This window comes from Euleptes europaea, chromosome 9, assembly GCF_029931775.1.
Source record: "Euleptes europaea isolate rEulEur1 chromosome 9, rEulEur1.hap1, whole genome shotgun sequence".
NCBI classification, from domain to species: domain Eukaryota; kingdom Metazoa; phylum Chordata; class Lepidosauria; order Squamata; family Sphaerodactylidae; genus Euleptes; species Euleptes europaea.
The window spans coordinates 70,726,798-70,742,610 of record NC_079320.1 but is presented as its reverse complement, the minus strand read 5'-3'; the positions used below and the strand labels follow the sequence as shown (position 1 = coordinate 70,742,610).

General features: G+C 48.1%; 1 protein-coding gene across 1 annotated transcript; it reads left to right on the top strand.

Moving 5' to 3' along the window:
• Window positions 1-1,791: 1,791 nt before the first annotated feature.
• TMEM33 (transmembrane protein 33) lies at window positions 1,792-14,467 on the top strand. Its single transcript, XM_056855542.1, has 7 exons — window positions 1,792-1,881; window positions 7,848-7,942; window positions 9,223-9,410; window positions 11,234-11,301; window positions 12,614-12,747; window positions 12,876-12,959; window positions 14,243-14,467. The coding sequence occupies exons 1-7, from the start codon at window positions 1,825-1,827 to the stop codon at window positions 14,370-14,372; spliced, it is 756 nt and encodes a 251-aa protein (XP_056711520.1). The 5' UTR covers window positions 1,792-1,824; the 3' UTR covers window positions 14,373-14,467.
• The last annotated feature ends 1,346 nt before the right edge of the window (window positions 14,468-15,813 follow it).

The following is a 15,813-nucleotide window of genomic DNA, read 5'->3' as shown; positions in this document are numbered from 1 at the left end:
GAACTTGTGGGGGGAGTGAAAGGAACTGGGAATTTCTTGAAATTTGCAAGGCTTTTCAGGACCGTTTCAGTTTCACCAGACAGCTGAGAAGGGGGACAATGTAGGAAGTCTAGAGGCATGGACTGCGATCCTTCCCCATCTTGTCAATTGCAGCCCCTTGTAGAGAAATGAAAGAAAGTGGCAGTGATGAAACTGACAAACTGTAGCTAACTGTACTTCATGGAAAAAAAATCATCCCCAAATATGCCCAACTCTATGGATAAAATGGTGTGGGAGACTTCAGATAAAACACATTTCTTTCCCTACTCTGCTTTCCGTGAAACTGAGAAGGCTTGTCCTACCTGCGTTTTATCTGAAGTGCATTTTAGCAGGAAGTTTGAAATGCAATTCTAGATCCATGTTCCTCCAGGGCCATAAATTGATTTAAAAATCTATATAAATACATTTAAAAATGCATTTCTGTCTTTCACAGTAGCACACCAACACCAGGAGAGAGGCTCCAGAGCGTCTTAAGTGGCACATGCGAATATTGGTCTTATATTTAAGGCACCTGCCTTTCCAATTTTGGCCACTTTTCTCTCATCCATCTCCTGTTCTTGCTCTCTCTGCATCACACAAAATGTTCTCTGATTGACTTCTTTCAACTTCAGCCACCTCTGCTCCCCCTCTCATTTCAGTCCTCCTGGAACTTGATATATTTTTTAATGTCATGTGTGTGTGTAAAGTGCCGTCAAGTCGCAGCCGACTTATGGCGACCCCTTTTGGGGTCATGTAGACTAGGTTAAAAAAAGGAAGCCTGTATTTTAGGCCCTGTGTTTTTAAATACAATTGTTAGGGTTGCCAGGTCCATCTTTGCCACCAGCGGGAGGTTTTTGGGGCGGAGTCTGAGGAGGGTGGGGTTTATGAAGGGGAGGGACTTCAATGCCATAGAGTCCAATTGCCAAAGCGGCCATTTCCTCCAGGTGAACTGATCTCTATCGGCTGGAGAGCAGTTCTAATAGCAGGAGAGCTCCAACTACTACCTTAGGGTTGCCAACCTCCAGGTAGTAGCTGGAGATCTGCTATTACAACTGATCTCCAGCCAATAGAGATCAGTTCACCTGGAGGAAATGGCCGCTTTGGCAATTGGACTCTATGGCATTGAAATCCCTCCCCTTCAAAAACCCCACCCTCCTCAGACTTCGCCCCAAAAACCTCCCGCCGGTTGCAGAGAGGGGTCTGGCAATCCTATACTACCTGGAGGTTGGCAACCCTAACAATTGTGCTCAAATTATAATAAAAAATAGATTTATTGGTTGTTATAATAGATATAATATAATATAATAATAAATAATATAATAACATAAACATTCAGCTCAACCCCTTTGGTTTCCCCCTGACTTTTAGGCTGCGTTTCTTTGTTCTCCTTTTTCTTCATTTTTTTTTTAATTTTTTTTTAGGCCCCCCCAGCAGTCCTGGATGGAAGCGAGGCACTCAGAGCCTCGGAGACTACACGCCCCATCATGCTCCTGGGCGGGCGGGCCGACGACCCGGATGAAGCGCTCTCTCCCTCCCCCGGGCGCGTGCGCACTGGCGAGCGTTCCACGGACCGGGGGCTGCCTCGAGGCCCTCGCTCCCTGCCAGAAGGTTCCGGCGTGCGTTGCGCAATTGGCGGCCGTTGCCCTTCTCTTGCCTCCCTTCCGCCCGGAACCGGCTCGCCGCTCTCTGTGCGGCGCGTGGGGCGGCCGCTGCTGCAGCAGCCTCGTTCGGAGCGGCCTGAGTCTTCCGGCCTTTTACTGTCCCGGCGGATTAACCCTCTCCTTCCCGAGCTGGGGCGGCGCGGCCATGGCGGACACGGCGCAGAACGGGCCCATGCAGGGAGGCGCCGGCGGAGGAGCCGTGGTGAGTGTGGGAGGGGATTCCTGTCTCTCCAGTCTCCACCTCTCATCCCTCCCCCACCCCGGAGAGATTTTGGCACCTGTTCTGGGTCTGTCTACACGGGGCAGCTATAAACCGGTTTCAGGCCACTTGCGGCTGAGCCCCATGGGCATGGTAGCCTTGCAGGAGGCTCTCCAAGCTGCCACCACCTTGGGGTTCTCCCAGGTGGAGAGGCGAGGCTCTCCATGCTGCCACCACCAGTCCAAGCTGCCACCACCTTGGGGTTCTCCCAGGTGGAGAGGCGGGGCTCTCCATGCTGCCACCACCAGTCCAAGCTGCCACCACCTTGGGGTTCTCCCAGGTGGAGAGGCGGGGCTCTCCAAGCTGCCACCACCTTGGGGTCCTCCAAGGTGGAGAGGCGAGGCTCTCCATGCTGCCACCACCAGTCCAAGCTGCCACCACCTTGGGGTTCTCCCAGGTGGAGAGGCGGGGCTCAAAAGAGAGCTCTTTCTTCCAAGGGATCCTGGGGCGTGTGTATTGTTGTCCCCATTTTCACATTGACAACAATCTTGTGAGGTAGATTAGGCAGAGAGAGAGAGTGTGTGTAGCTGGCCTAAAACTTGCCCAGTGAGTTTATGGGGCAAAGTTAGGGTTCCCAACCTGCAGGCTGGAGATCTGCTATTTCAAGTGATCTCTATCACCTGGAGAAAATGGCTGCTTTGGCAATTGGACTCTATGGCGTTGAAGTCCGTCCCCAAACCCTGCCCTCCTCAGGCTCCGCCCCCAAAAACCGCCTGCTGGTGGCAGAGAGGGATCTGGCAACCCTAGGCAAAGTGGAGATTCGAACCTGCGTCTCTCAGATCCTAGTTTGACACTGCAGCCGCTGCACCATACTATTGCCTTCCTTCGGGGAGCTCAGGGAGGTGAATCTAGTCCTCCCACTTAAAAAAACAGCCCCTCTGGATCAGATCATTGGCATATCTAGTTCTACATACTGTTCCATACAGAATCCAACCAGTTAATCTAGAGCAGGGGTGTCAAGCATAAGGCCCGAGGGTCAAATCCAGCCCCTGAGAGCTCTTATCCGACCCTTGAGGCAACCACCCCCCCACTCCCCCAGTTCCAACCTGGACTGGCAAGGCATAGCCAGACAAAGTGGCATTTTTGTCAACACTCCTGCTCTAGAAGAAAAGGGCATAGGGGTCAAGGCCTTCACCAGATGATGCCTCCCAGTACTGGTATTCCGAAGTTTACTTCTGCTGTATGTGGAGGCTCCCTTCAGTCACCCCAGCTAATCGCTGTTGGTGGACTTCTCCATAAATTTGCCTAATCTCCTTTTAAAGCTGTGAATGGTTGCAGCCATTGCTACGTACTCTGGCAGTGGATTGTGTAATCTAATTACTCATTGAGCAAAAAGTATTTCCTTTTGTCTCTCCTAAATCTACTGCCCATCAGTTTCATTGGGTATTCCTGAGTTCTAGTTTTAGAAAAACTTTTCTCTGCCCATTTACCCTCCCCCCCATCCTGTACATAATTGTATAAACCTCTATCATGCTGGAAAGCCCAACACTCCTTATCCTTATAAAAAAAAAGTGCTTCCCTCCCCAGAGTTCTGTCAGTGACCTTGCGTGAGTTAGGCTGAGAGTGTGTGACTGGCCCCAAGGTCAACCAGCAAACTTCATGGCAGTGCAGAGATTTGAACTCATAACTCCCAGATCTCTGGAGCTTGTGAGAGGTGAATGCTTAGCTCCTGAACTTGTTCTCAAAGCCAAGCACCCAAGTTTTTTGGGTTATGCCTTCAATGAGCGCTTGGGGTTGCTGGGTTTAGTAATATGATGGGATGGAACCAAGGGTGGAAAACTATGTTACAAGTTTGTAGCAGGCCCACTGAAAGAATGCTGCTGCCCTGACAAAACCATATGAGCTCCTCTGAGCACATGTTAAAAAAAAGGTAACGGTCCCCTGTGCAAGCACCGGGTCATTCCTGACCCATGGGGTGATGTCACATCCCGACATTTTCTAGGCAGACTTTGTTTATGCTTTATGGGGTGGTTTGCCAGTGCCTTCCCCAGCCATCTACACTTTACCCCCAGCAAGCTGGGTACACATTTGACCGACCTCAAAAGGATGGAAGGCTGAGTCAACCTTGAGCCGGCTACCTCAAACCAGTACTGCAGCTTACCACTCTGCTTCACGGGGCCCGTGCTGAGCACATGTAGGGGGGTTGCTTTTTACACCTGTTGGGTGATCACGCATACCTCTCGCAGATCATGGCTTATGGGGTGAAAGCTTCAGGGCATTTTGGTTCCTGCGTGAGATGCAGCCCCTTCTACCACTCTCTGTGCTCTTAAAAGGATGGGAAGGCTCTCCTCCTTTGCCTCTTGTGACCTCAGTGAACTTGAGCCAGTGTGGGGCAGTGGTTTGGAGTGGTGGACTCTGATCTGGAGAACCGGGTTTGATTCCCCACTCCTCCACATGAGCGGCGGACGCTGATCTGGAGAACTGGATTTGTTTCCTCACTCCTACACATGAAGCCAGCTGGGTGGCCTTGGGCTAGTCACAGCTCTCTTAGAGCTCTCTCAGCCTCACCTACCTCCTGTGAGGAGGAGAAGGGAAGGTGATTGTAAGCTGGTTTAACTCTTCCTGAAGTGGTAGAGAAAGTCGGCATATGAAAACCAACACTTCTTCTTCTTTCTTGGAGTGTGACTTACGTCCCTCTGTCTTGGCTTCTTTCCTGCCTGTTGCTGTGGGCAGAAGTTTGCAGGCCAGGGTGAAAGTGTAAACTCATCTTTGGGTGCCTGTTTTAAAAACAGAGCTGCCAGAGTTCAAACCTACCTTGTTATATTTTCTGAACCACTTAACAGATAGATGTGTATTTGATTGTGCAGCTGTTGAACAAAATGGGCTTTTGGAATATATCTCTATCTCATAGCAAGCACAGACCATAAGCAAAGTATTTAGCCCTGAGTGTTTTACTGAAAAAAAGATACTATGCTGCACTAACACAAGCCTGCTTGCTGTGCAGATAGCAGTGAATGTGACTAAAAGCAGTGATGTGTCTGGCATGGGTTTAAATGCTGCCTGGCTTCTCTGGGGTGCTTGGGAATAATGCATCAGAAGCAAACAGATACAAAACAAAGTCTTGCTGATTTTAGCGGGGCTTACTTCCACACAAGCATGCTTTGTATCACACACCTTGTGTGTGTGTAAAGTGCCATCAAGTCGCAGCCGACTTATGGCGACCCCTTTTTGGGGTTTTCATGGCAAGAGCCTTAACAGAGAAGTGGTTTGCCAGTGCCTTCCTCTGCCCAGCAACCCTGGTGTTGCTTGGTGGTCTCCCATCCAAATACTAACCAGGGCTGACCCTGCTTAGCTTCGGAGATCTGACGAGATCAGGCTAGCCTGGGCCATCCAGGTCAGGTATCACACACCTTATCCTCCTTCAATCAATGTGGAGAAAATTGTCTGGGCTGCCAGCTGCCTAGCCAGTCCCATACCATACCCAGTCCCATACCCAAATTTGCAAGTAGACCGACTGTAGTAATATCAAAGTACTTGCGGCTGTGGTTGGGGGTGTGTGGGGAAGACAACCAGCATCCTGCTAGTCTGTTTTGTGTTTTTCTGCACGGGGTGGGTGTGGCTCTCTAAAAACCAGATTTATCCTGCCCCTGTCTACTTGGCAGGCAGACAGGCCTTTGGGCAAAACACAGAGAGGTGGGCCAGGCTTCCCTTTTGTGCATTGGTTTCCAACCATCTGCTGCTCTCAGATTACAATAAGCTGTCTCCGTGTATGTTGCCTTACACCAAGCCTGGGCCGCCAGCCACTCATTGTGGCGATGGTGGCCAACCAGGTGCATTTTGGGGGTGTGCCAGGATTGATGGCTGCCTTCTTGTCTCGGTCTCAGGCAGGCAGTGGGAGAAAAGGGGGTTAATAAAGCCCTCCTAGAGCTGCCACAGGCGGCTTGGTGCGTCAGTGTTTGGGCAGGCCCGTCCTGGCTTATACTCTGGCGCTGTGTGCTTGCACTTAGCATGTGGTAGAAGAAGAAGAAGAGTTGGTTTTTATATGCTGACTTTCTCTACCACTTAAGGGAGACTCAAACTGGCTTACAATCACCTTCCCTTCCCCTCCCCACAACAGACACCCTGTGACGTAGGTGAGGCTGAGAGAGTGTGACTAGCCCAAGGTCACCCAGCTGGCTTTGTGTGTAGGAGTGGGGGGAACAAATCCAGTTCTCCAGATTAGCGTCCACCGCTCATGTGGAGGAGTGGGGAATCAAACCCGGTTCTCCAGATCAGACTCCACTGCTCCAAACCACCGCTCTTAACCACTACACCACACTGGTAGGAGCCTCCTTGCCATGCCCCTGAACCACTGTGATGTGCTGGTGCAGCTCTGGGAAAGCACATTCAGCAGTGTTTCTATCATGTTGGAGCAGGTTTGAGAGTTGGGTCACTGCCTTCAGGGGCAAGCAGATAAAAGGAAGTAGTTCATCACACAACGCATAGTTAAACTGTGGAACTCCCTGCCCCAGGATGTGGTGTTGGCTGCCTACTTGGAAAGCTTTAAGAGGGGAGTGGATAATTTTATATAAGATATCTTCACAACTCAAAGTAGTAAATAACGTATCTTACTCTACAAACTTTTTAAATAGATGGCTGCCTTTTCTAGAATATGTAGGAAAGGGGGCATCACAAAGTAAACGATGCTCATAAAACTGTTGTATGATTTGCATTTATTAAGTTCTGCTAAGTGGTACGATTTCTGTGAAAAGTACTGATGTATAATATTGGAACATCTATTGGAACCAAGTATTGAAACCTATCTCGACTGTACGATGTTTAACCTTCTGTTGTTGCATTTTTATTTTGTTGTTATTATAAAATAAAGTGTTTTTTTTTTAAAAAAAGAGGAGTGGGCATGTTCATGGAGGAGAGGGCTGTTCATGGCTACTAGTAAAAATGGATACTAGTCATAATGCATACCTGTTCTCACCGGGATCAGAGGAGCATGCCTGTTACATTAGGTGCTTTGGATCAAAGGCAGGACAATGCTGCTGCAGTCGTCTTGCTTGTGGGCTTCCTAGAGGCACCTGGTTGGCCACTGTGTGAACAGACTGCTTCTGGACTTGCTCGACCTTGGTCTGATCCAGCATGGCCTTTCTTATGTTCTTAAGCAGAGGCCCAAGTCCTAACAACGTCCTTCTCTTTGGTCACCCTCCAGGCTGTGTTTGTGCCTGACAGGTTTAGCGTGAGAAGTGCCCGCCGTGTTGGGGTCTGTGATGCATGGCCCATAGCAAAGGACTCCCAGACCATTTTAAGTGACTGTGGGAAATTCCCTGCAGCGTTCTAAGTGCCTTGGATGTACTCTTCTGTGAGGAGTGTGCCAATGCATTTCCTGTAGTCAATCTGTCACTGTTGCCCGGGCTTGTTGAGGTGAGGAAGCAAAAGCTGAGATAAGCTGCCCGCTGTCCTCGCCACGAGGCAAAGCAAATATCCCTGGTGCTCAGGACAATATAAGGCTTCCTTGTGGGCCAGAAGCACAGCAGGGATCAGTTTGGGTCTGTCCAGCCTGTTCCCTGTAGTGCTGGGCAGCGGGCACTCACCAGCTAGCTGTCAAGGCTGTTAGCAGAGCAACAGGGGTCCCTTGCCCTGTGCAAAGAGCAGGCATCCTGACACCCCCCCCCCCAAAGCCTCAGCAAGCAGGCTTCTTTGTCTCTTTGGAAATGTACGGTAAGTCCTGATTTTACTGAAACTATATATATATTCTCCATACTGCCTGTATGTAATTCACCATACCCATAACCAAGAATATATTTTTTCCTACTTGGAGGTGACAGATATTTACATCCAGGTTTCCTTTCCCTTTCCTTGTAGCAATTCCTATATATATATTTTCCATACTGCCTGTAATTCACCATATTCATAACCTTTTTTTCCCCCCCTAATTGGAGGTGACTGATATTTTACATCCTGGCTTCCTTTCCTTGTAGCAATTCCTGATGTCTAACAAACTGGACACAGCGATGTGGCTGTCCCGGGTATTCACCGTTTACTGTTCAGCGTTATTCGTCCTGCCCCTTCTAGGGTACGTATCAGAAGTGTCTTAAAAGCCGCAGTGCCCTTGTGCTATGGGGGCCCTCTGAGAGGACGTTCAGTATGTTAGGGAGCAAGTGGGACAGAGAATGCTGATCGGTTGAGCCGTTATGCAGAGTACACAGGCGCAGTCCAGCCGCTCTTGAACCTGGGTAGATTTCAGTAGGGCAACTGAGCTTTTTGAGATCTCTCCTATTATAATCAATAGGTAAATATTTACTGATATTCAGTAACCTTTATGCCTGTTTTTGCAGTCTATATATGCACGTTCAGTGAGTTCACACTGTTGTTCAAAGCTTTGATATTTATGTTCATTAAAGTATTTTGAATTTGAAGGGAGCCAGTGTAGTGTAATGGTTAAGAGCAGTGGTTTGGAGCGGTGGACTCTGATCTGGAGAACCGGGTTTGATTCCCCACTCTTCCACACGAGCGGCGGAGGCTAATCTGGTGAACTGGGTTTGTTTCCCCACTCCTCCACATGAAACCAGCTGGGTGACCTTGGGCTAGTCGCACTCTCTCAGTCCCTCCTACCTCACAGGGTGTCTGTTGCGGGGAGGGGAAGGTGATTGTAAGCCGGTTTGATTCTTCCTTAAGTGGTGGAGAAAGTTGGCATATAAAAAAACCAACTCTTCTTCTCCTCTTTTCTGTTAATTGTTGTCCCCTGTAGTAGTAGCTGTGAAGTGTACATGCAAGTGTAGTGAATTTTAACCTGAATAGTATTAATATTCTTGCTTTGCATGTCTGTTTTGCCAAACACTGGATATACAAGCTTGGAGCGTTTCTGTGGCCAGAAGGTTTTTCATCTGTGGCATGCAATTCCCCCCCCCCCCCCACTCCTTGCCTCCTGATACACTCCCCAAAATATTTTGGGGTGATTTTGAGTTGCAGGGGGACAGGGGAGGAGAGAAAACCGTGATATCCGCACAGATGGTAATCCTTCCACATGCAGAAACATTCCATTGGATCCAGGCCAGAGATGACTAGTTTCAAAACACAAAAGTATTCTTGTGTTGTTTATCATTGTCTTCTTTCCTCTGCAAAGAAACACAAGACATTTTTTACGAATCCTTCCCTGCTCCCCACTTCATGTACCTGTACGGTTCAGCCTCAGAGTACTGGGCCTGCTTCTCAGTGGGAAGTAGGCATTGTGCCTCGGCTGTGGGAGGCTGGCCCGGCCCCAGAGCCCTTGCGAAGGTGATGCAATGCTCGTGGGAGGAAGGCCAGCAGCTGTGCCTTGGTTTGTATGGTAACCTCTCCTTTGGTAATTCGCAGGTTGCATGAAGCAGCGAGCTTTTATCAGCGTGCCTTGCTGGCAAATGCCCTCACCAGCGCCCTCCGGCTTCACCAAAGGCTGCCGCACTTCCAGCTGAGCCGGGCCTTCCTGGCCCAGGCGCTGCTGGAGGACAGCTGCCACTATCTCTTGTATTCCCTCATCTTTGTGAATTCCTACCCAGTTACAAGTATCCTTTCTTCAAAAGGGTCCCTTAGAGAGTTGGAACACTTCCGCACCAGAGCGGCTTGGTTATGAGGGAGGCACGGGGGCTGGATGTGGGGCTCAGATCCCTTCTCGGCCACGAAGCTTATTGGGCGGCGTTGGATTGCTTGCTCGTTCCCAGCCTGGTCTACCTCGCAGGGGTCCTGTGAGAATCAAAGTAGTGGTGTGGGGCATATGCTGACTTTTGCTTTTGGAGGAACGGTGGGATGAAAATGTCATCAACGAGGTGGGGTGGTGTCATGGGTGGACTTACTGCTTCAGAACCAGATAACAGAAACAAGCAGTTCCCAGAACGTACGGCACATCCAGCAGCTTATGGATGGAGAGGCCTCTAAGTTTAAGCAGCTTTGTGTTGCTAAAGGTGGTTGAGAGCCAGCACGGTGTAGTGGTTAGGAGCGGCGGACTCTAATCTGGTGAACTGTGTTCGATTCCCCACTCCTCCACATGCAGCCTGCTGGGTGACCTTGGGCCAGTCACAGTTCTCTCAGAACTCTCTCAGCCCCACCTACCTCACAAGGTGTCTGTTACGGGGAGAGGAAGGGAAGGAGATTGTAAGCCGCTTTGAGACTCCTTTCGGTAGAGAAAAGCGGGGTATAAAAACCAACTCTTCTTCTTGATGAATTTAGTAGCATAAACATTAAAAAGCAAGCCATGTTGGCTACGCATGAAGAAGCCCCTTCTCGATTTGTGTGCTTAAACTCCCCAGGACCGTTGTGGTGGTTTTCCTGTTACTTGAGCTTGGTTTCTGAGAATGCAGTTGACAGCTCTCTGACTTGAATGTTAAAATACTACCTCTTCATCAGTTGGTTCTGGAGATTCAGACACTACTTCAAAGGGGCCAAAGGGAGAGAGAAGAGCAACACCTCTTATAAAATGGTGCCCTGTTAATTAATGGGGGTGGGGGTCTTTTAAAAAAATTGCTTAGCAAATCTTTAATTGGTTAAACTTTGCACAGGAGCTCTCTGGACTCTTTTAACTGACCAAATAGATCTTGATGCTGCGGAGACCTCTTTACAGATGATTGCAGGAGGCTTCCTCATACTGACTCAAACGTTTGGTCTCTCAAGCTCAGTATTGTCTACTCAGACTGGCAGCAGTTCCCGAGAGCCTCAGGCTGAGATTTTTGCCATCACCTACTGCTTGATCCTTTTAACTGGAGATTGAACCCGGGACCTTCTGCATGCAAAGCAGAGCTACAGCCTCCTTGATGGAGGAGTGAACTGACAGCTTAATTGGCCAGAGTTCCCACTTCCTGTTGGAAAGTAGCGTCTCCCCCTTTCTCCATTGGTTCTGGCGCATTGCTCAAAAATAGCCTTAGAAAGTATACAAGTGTGCTCTTGACTCTAGGCCCTGCCAAGTAATCAGCTGGTTGATTGTTCTCCATGTTAAAATTGCCCTCCCACGTACAAAGGACGGGGCATGAGCTAGGGTTGCCAACCTCCAGGTGATGGCTGGAGATCTCCCAGTATTATAGCCGATAGAGCTCAGTTCCTCTGCACCACGCTGAATCCCTTCCCCAAACCCCGCCCTCCTCAGGCTCCACCCCAAAAAGTTCCCGCCAGTGGCGGAGAGGGACCTGGCATCCGTAGCGTGTGAGCTCTCCCTATCCTATCTGCCCAACTGTATGTAGCCAGGCCTCCTTGGAAGCCTCTTGTTCCTGGGACACCGGCCAGAGACCGAAGGCGTGATGACACCATAAGTGGGAGTATGCGTTTGAACGTTCATAACATGAGGATGTGCGACCTCACGTTAAAAATGTGTGCAGTTTTTCCTTATCGTCTGCTTCAGTGAGTATTTTCCCTGTTCTGTTGTTCTCTTTGCTTCATGCTGCTACCTACACGAAGAAGGTCCTGGACGTAAGTATGATAATAGCATGTGGTCCCACCTGTGTCGGTAGGGCAGCCCCGAATAATGTTTCCCAGGCTCAGAAATGGCTGCTGGAGTGAGAGGAGAGCCAAGAAGAGTGGGGATCCTTACTGGGGGGATCTATGGGTTTTCAGCGTAGAGGCTGTCCTGGTTTGGAGGGAGGGGTGTGGGCTGTAAGCCCCTTGAATTGGGGGGCAGGGAGGAAATGGCAGGACGCGCTGTTTAATATTGCCGCACAGCACAAAGCAGGGCCAGCTTCCTGATCTGCAGCGGGGGAGGATTAACAGCTGGGAGTGTAAAACCACAGCCGCGCATGAGACCGGGAGCATCTCCTGCCCGAGCAGCACTGAACGGAATTGGAGCTTCATGGCAAAGCAGGCTAGTTCTGCAGACCTCTCATTCTTTTCAGTGGCCCCTGCGCAAAATGTCTGCAGGGGCTCTGAAGCAGGTATGATAGATGAAGCAAGCTGCACTTAAAACTGTACTTTCGGTCTTCCCTGTTCCTGATTGGTCTGGGCCTTCGAGCGATCATAAGACATCTCATTTCATTGGCTGTCCAGCGGTTAACACTGTTAGTGTAGAGAAGGTAGCAAAATTTTGCACAGCAGCAAAATCCATTCGTGCTTCGATGGGGAGGCGGTTTTATTTTATTGTTCTAAATTATGTACATTTTATTTGGAATTTTAGTATCTGTAAACCATGGGATCAGGAATGATTATATATTGGAATTATTATTAATTCTTTTTGTTTTTAAAAATTATGCTGGTCATTGACCGTGATAATAAATACTGATACACTCTTAGGTGGGCAAGAGACCCTAATTTGTAATCCTTATTCCCAGAGTTAGTTCTTCTCTTTAATTTTTTAAAAAACCCTAAAAAGTAGATGATCTGTATGTGTGTGACAGTTCTTTTATATGAGCAGCAAATGAGTCCACCATATTTGTATTGAGTTTTGTTGCAACTGTACAATACATGCACTTCTAAAAAGGTGTACGTTCAATTTCTATCAAAGTGTGAAATATTCTTTTGCGGGGTATGACTGACAGCAGAGTCACAGGAAACCACTGCATCTCACAATGTGCCTGTTAACTATGCTTTTCTGTTTCTGAAGAAAACTATTTGTAAAGGCCTCCAGAAATTTCCCCCGCTTATTCTTTAGACGTCGGAAATTCAGATAGCTGTCTACTGGCATGCAGAGTTTGTAAAATGCTTGCCCAATACTGAGAGGCTGAACATTTCTTAGTGTAAAGCGAGTGCAAAAGCTGTTTGTTTTGACTTTTCTTTTCTTTTCCCTTTGAAGGCGAGAGGTTCAAATAGTCTTCTTTTCCTGCGAAATCTCTTGGACAAATTAAATGCTAACCAGCAGAACATCCTCAAATTTATAGCTTGCAATGAGATATTCTTGATGCCAGCGACTGTGTTCATGCTCTTCAGGTATGACCAACAATCCTTTGACCTCTTGACAAAGGTTGAGCTGTTCTGTAGCCCAGATAGAACACACGTTATATCCTTAAATTAACCCTTCCTTTATAACTCTCCTCCCCCCTTTTCTTTCTTTCCAGTGGACAGGGAAGCTTGCTGCAGCCTTTCATTTACTACAGGTTTCTCACGCTCCGTTACTCCTCCCGCAGAAATCCTTATTGCCGGTAAGAAACCAGGGGGGAATTCCCACACTCTCGCAATCATTACTGTACTTTAGAGATGTGGTGCTTTAGGCCCTACCACCACACTTTGTATTGGCTACTGCCTACAGCGTAGACTTTAGGATTCACAAGGGGGAGGTGCTGAGCGGCCCTCTTTAACTTGAAACCATGCAGATGTCTCTCTCAAGCTCCAAGAGTCTCGGGTGTGGAGTTAGAGCGTTTGGGTTCTCTGCGGGTTTTGAGGCTGTAGCAAAGAACCAGTGTAGTGTACTGGTTAAAGTGCTGGGCTGTGACCTTGGGAGGACCCGGGTTCAAATCCCCACTCACCATGAAAAGCACTGGGTGCCCTTGGGCCAGTCATACACTCTCTGCCTAACCTAGAAGAAGAGTTGGCCTATACAAACCAACTTTCTCTACCCTTTAAGGGAGAATCAAACTGGCTTACAATCACCTCCCCCCCCACAACAGACACTGTGAGGTAGGTGGGGCTGAGAGAACTCTAAAGGAGCTGTGACTAGCCCAAAGTCACCCAACTGGCTTCATGTGCAGGAGCGGGAAAACAAATCCAGGTCACCAGATCCAGGTCATGTGGAGGAGTGGGGAATCAAACCCGGTTCTCCAGATCAGAGTCCACCACTCCAAACCACTGCTCTTAACCACTACACCTTGGTGGCTCTCCTGCGTCTGTGTGTGAAATGAGATGTTAAAACGGAGGAGGGGAAGAGCCACGTACACCACCCTGAGCTCTCTGGAGGAAAGAGGAGGTAGAAAAGTGCTAAAACAAGCCTGCCTAGCTATTATTGGGACATGTTAAGATGGGGAAACTTGAAGGGTACATACTGCACCCTTAGCTCATGGCTCCTGAGGCGGTTTTCAATAGAAAATAAATAGCAAGGGGAAAAGATAACAGCGGCAATAACAAGAGTAATGGCTGTAAAACAAAGCAGCAGCAAAAAAAGCTAGAATCCTTAGAAGCCAGCCCCCAGCCCCAAAGCTATCTATAAAATGGAAGTAACCAGGCACAGATTGAATCAGGCAGGCACGGCATAGCCCTCGGCGTCCCTGGCTGCAGGCTGTTCTGTGGCTCCTTACCTCCGCTGTGACCTGACATTGCATCTCGAGTTTCCCATACAAGATTGTTCAGCACAGTCCAATGTAGAATAACCTCTCCAATAGCGAGATTGTTCCATTCACTTGTCCGAAGAGGCGTTCGGATCAAAGAGCGACATGTAACTGGCGCTGCCTAAACGTCCTTCTGACATGGGGAAAAAAAATCTTCTTTTTAGGACTCTCTTCACCGAGCTGCGGATTGTCGTTGAACATGTCATCACGAAGCCAGCGTGTCCCGTCTTCGTGCGCAGGCTGGGTCTCAGTAGCATTTCCTTTATCAGCAGACTGGCGCCCACAGTTGCGTAGCTGGCTTCTGGGAAGCAGATGGGTGTGTCTCTAATGAACATTCGGAGCAGCTGGTACTTCTGCTGGGGGTTTATAAAATTCTGCATCTCAGTCAAGGTTGTATGAAAAATCTGTTGCTTCTCTTCTGAGAGCCTGTTTCTGTGAATTGTATCTTATGTTTAAACAAACAAACAAACAAAAAATCTTGATTTTTCAGGAAGATTTTGCTGTGCTTTTGTGAGCAATGAATGGCCGCCGTCTTAGACAAGATACTCAAGGCAAAAAAAAAAAAAAATTACCTGCATCATACAAAATAGCCCATGCGCGGTTGTGTCTGTTCTTGTCAATACTGAATGAAAATAATTTATTCTCCCCCCAAAAATGTCCAGGCAGCATTAGCTGGATTATGTCTATAATTAATCAATACCTTTATTGGCATATTGGTTACAACAGCAATCGTATAAAGTGGGTATCAGCTGGATTATGTCTAATGAGGTGAAAAGCGTTGCTGCAGTGTAATTTGTAGTCTCTTTGGGGTAACAAAATGGAATATCTACATACACGGTACGTTTGAGTCAGTATTCCTTCCATTCAATAAATGGAAGAAGTTTGCTCAATTAAGTTAAGTCTTTGTAGTCAATACAAATCGATTGTAGGGGAAGAGGTCTACTCTGAATGTAAACAATCCCAACTGAGCATCTGAGTTAATTGTTCAGATTAATGTAATGCTTTTTGGAATGAAAATCTCCCTTCCCATAACATTTATTTCTTTGGAAAGTAAACATTTCTCTAGATGGTAAAAATGCCCTGCTATTTTTTCACTGTCTTCCATATGCAAGACTACTGAAATCCCATCCTCAACATAGTTTTGAAAGATCTAACTAATGTCGATGGATATGGACTTCAGTTTATCTTGGAAGTGACTGTGGTCCTGGTGAAATAATGTTAAACATCTTCAAAACATGGCTTTGGTTTTACTCTTAACCTCAAATGACTTACAGCCCTGATCCTAAACCTGTTTTCGGACATGCACATTACACTGTGAAATCAATGGGACTCCATTCTAAATAATGGTCACAGTCCTACTCTGTTTGGGCATGCCACCAACATACAGGAGCATTGCCATAGATTATTTCATATTCTCTTTTGTCCGTGTGTGGGCGCATGTGCAAAGTTTGTGTTAGTCCATCGCAGATGTGCCTCCTGTACCCTTTGTCCACTCACCCAACCTTACCTGCCCTCCCCGGTCAAGGAACACTCCATCAAGCTGGGCTCCTTCACTGGGAGGGGGGAGGGTTGGCTGAGGATACAAGAGGTATGCACAAGCTTGCATCCTGTGGTGAATTTCCAGGAATTGCAGATTTCCCCTCCCACTACAGATCCCCAATTTGCCCATCATGCTGTTTTAGAGGGTCTTCTGTCTCCTTGGAGCCGTATTTTTTTTGGGGGTGGGGGATTTAGG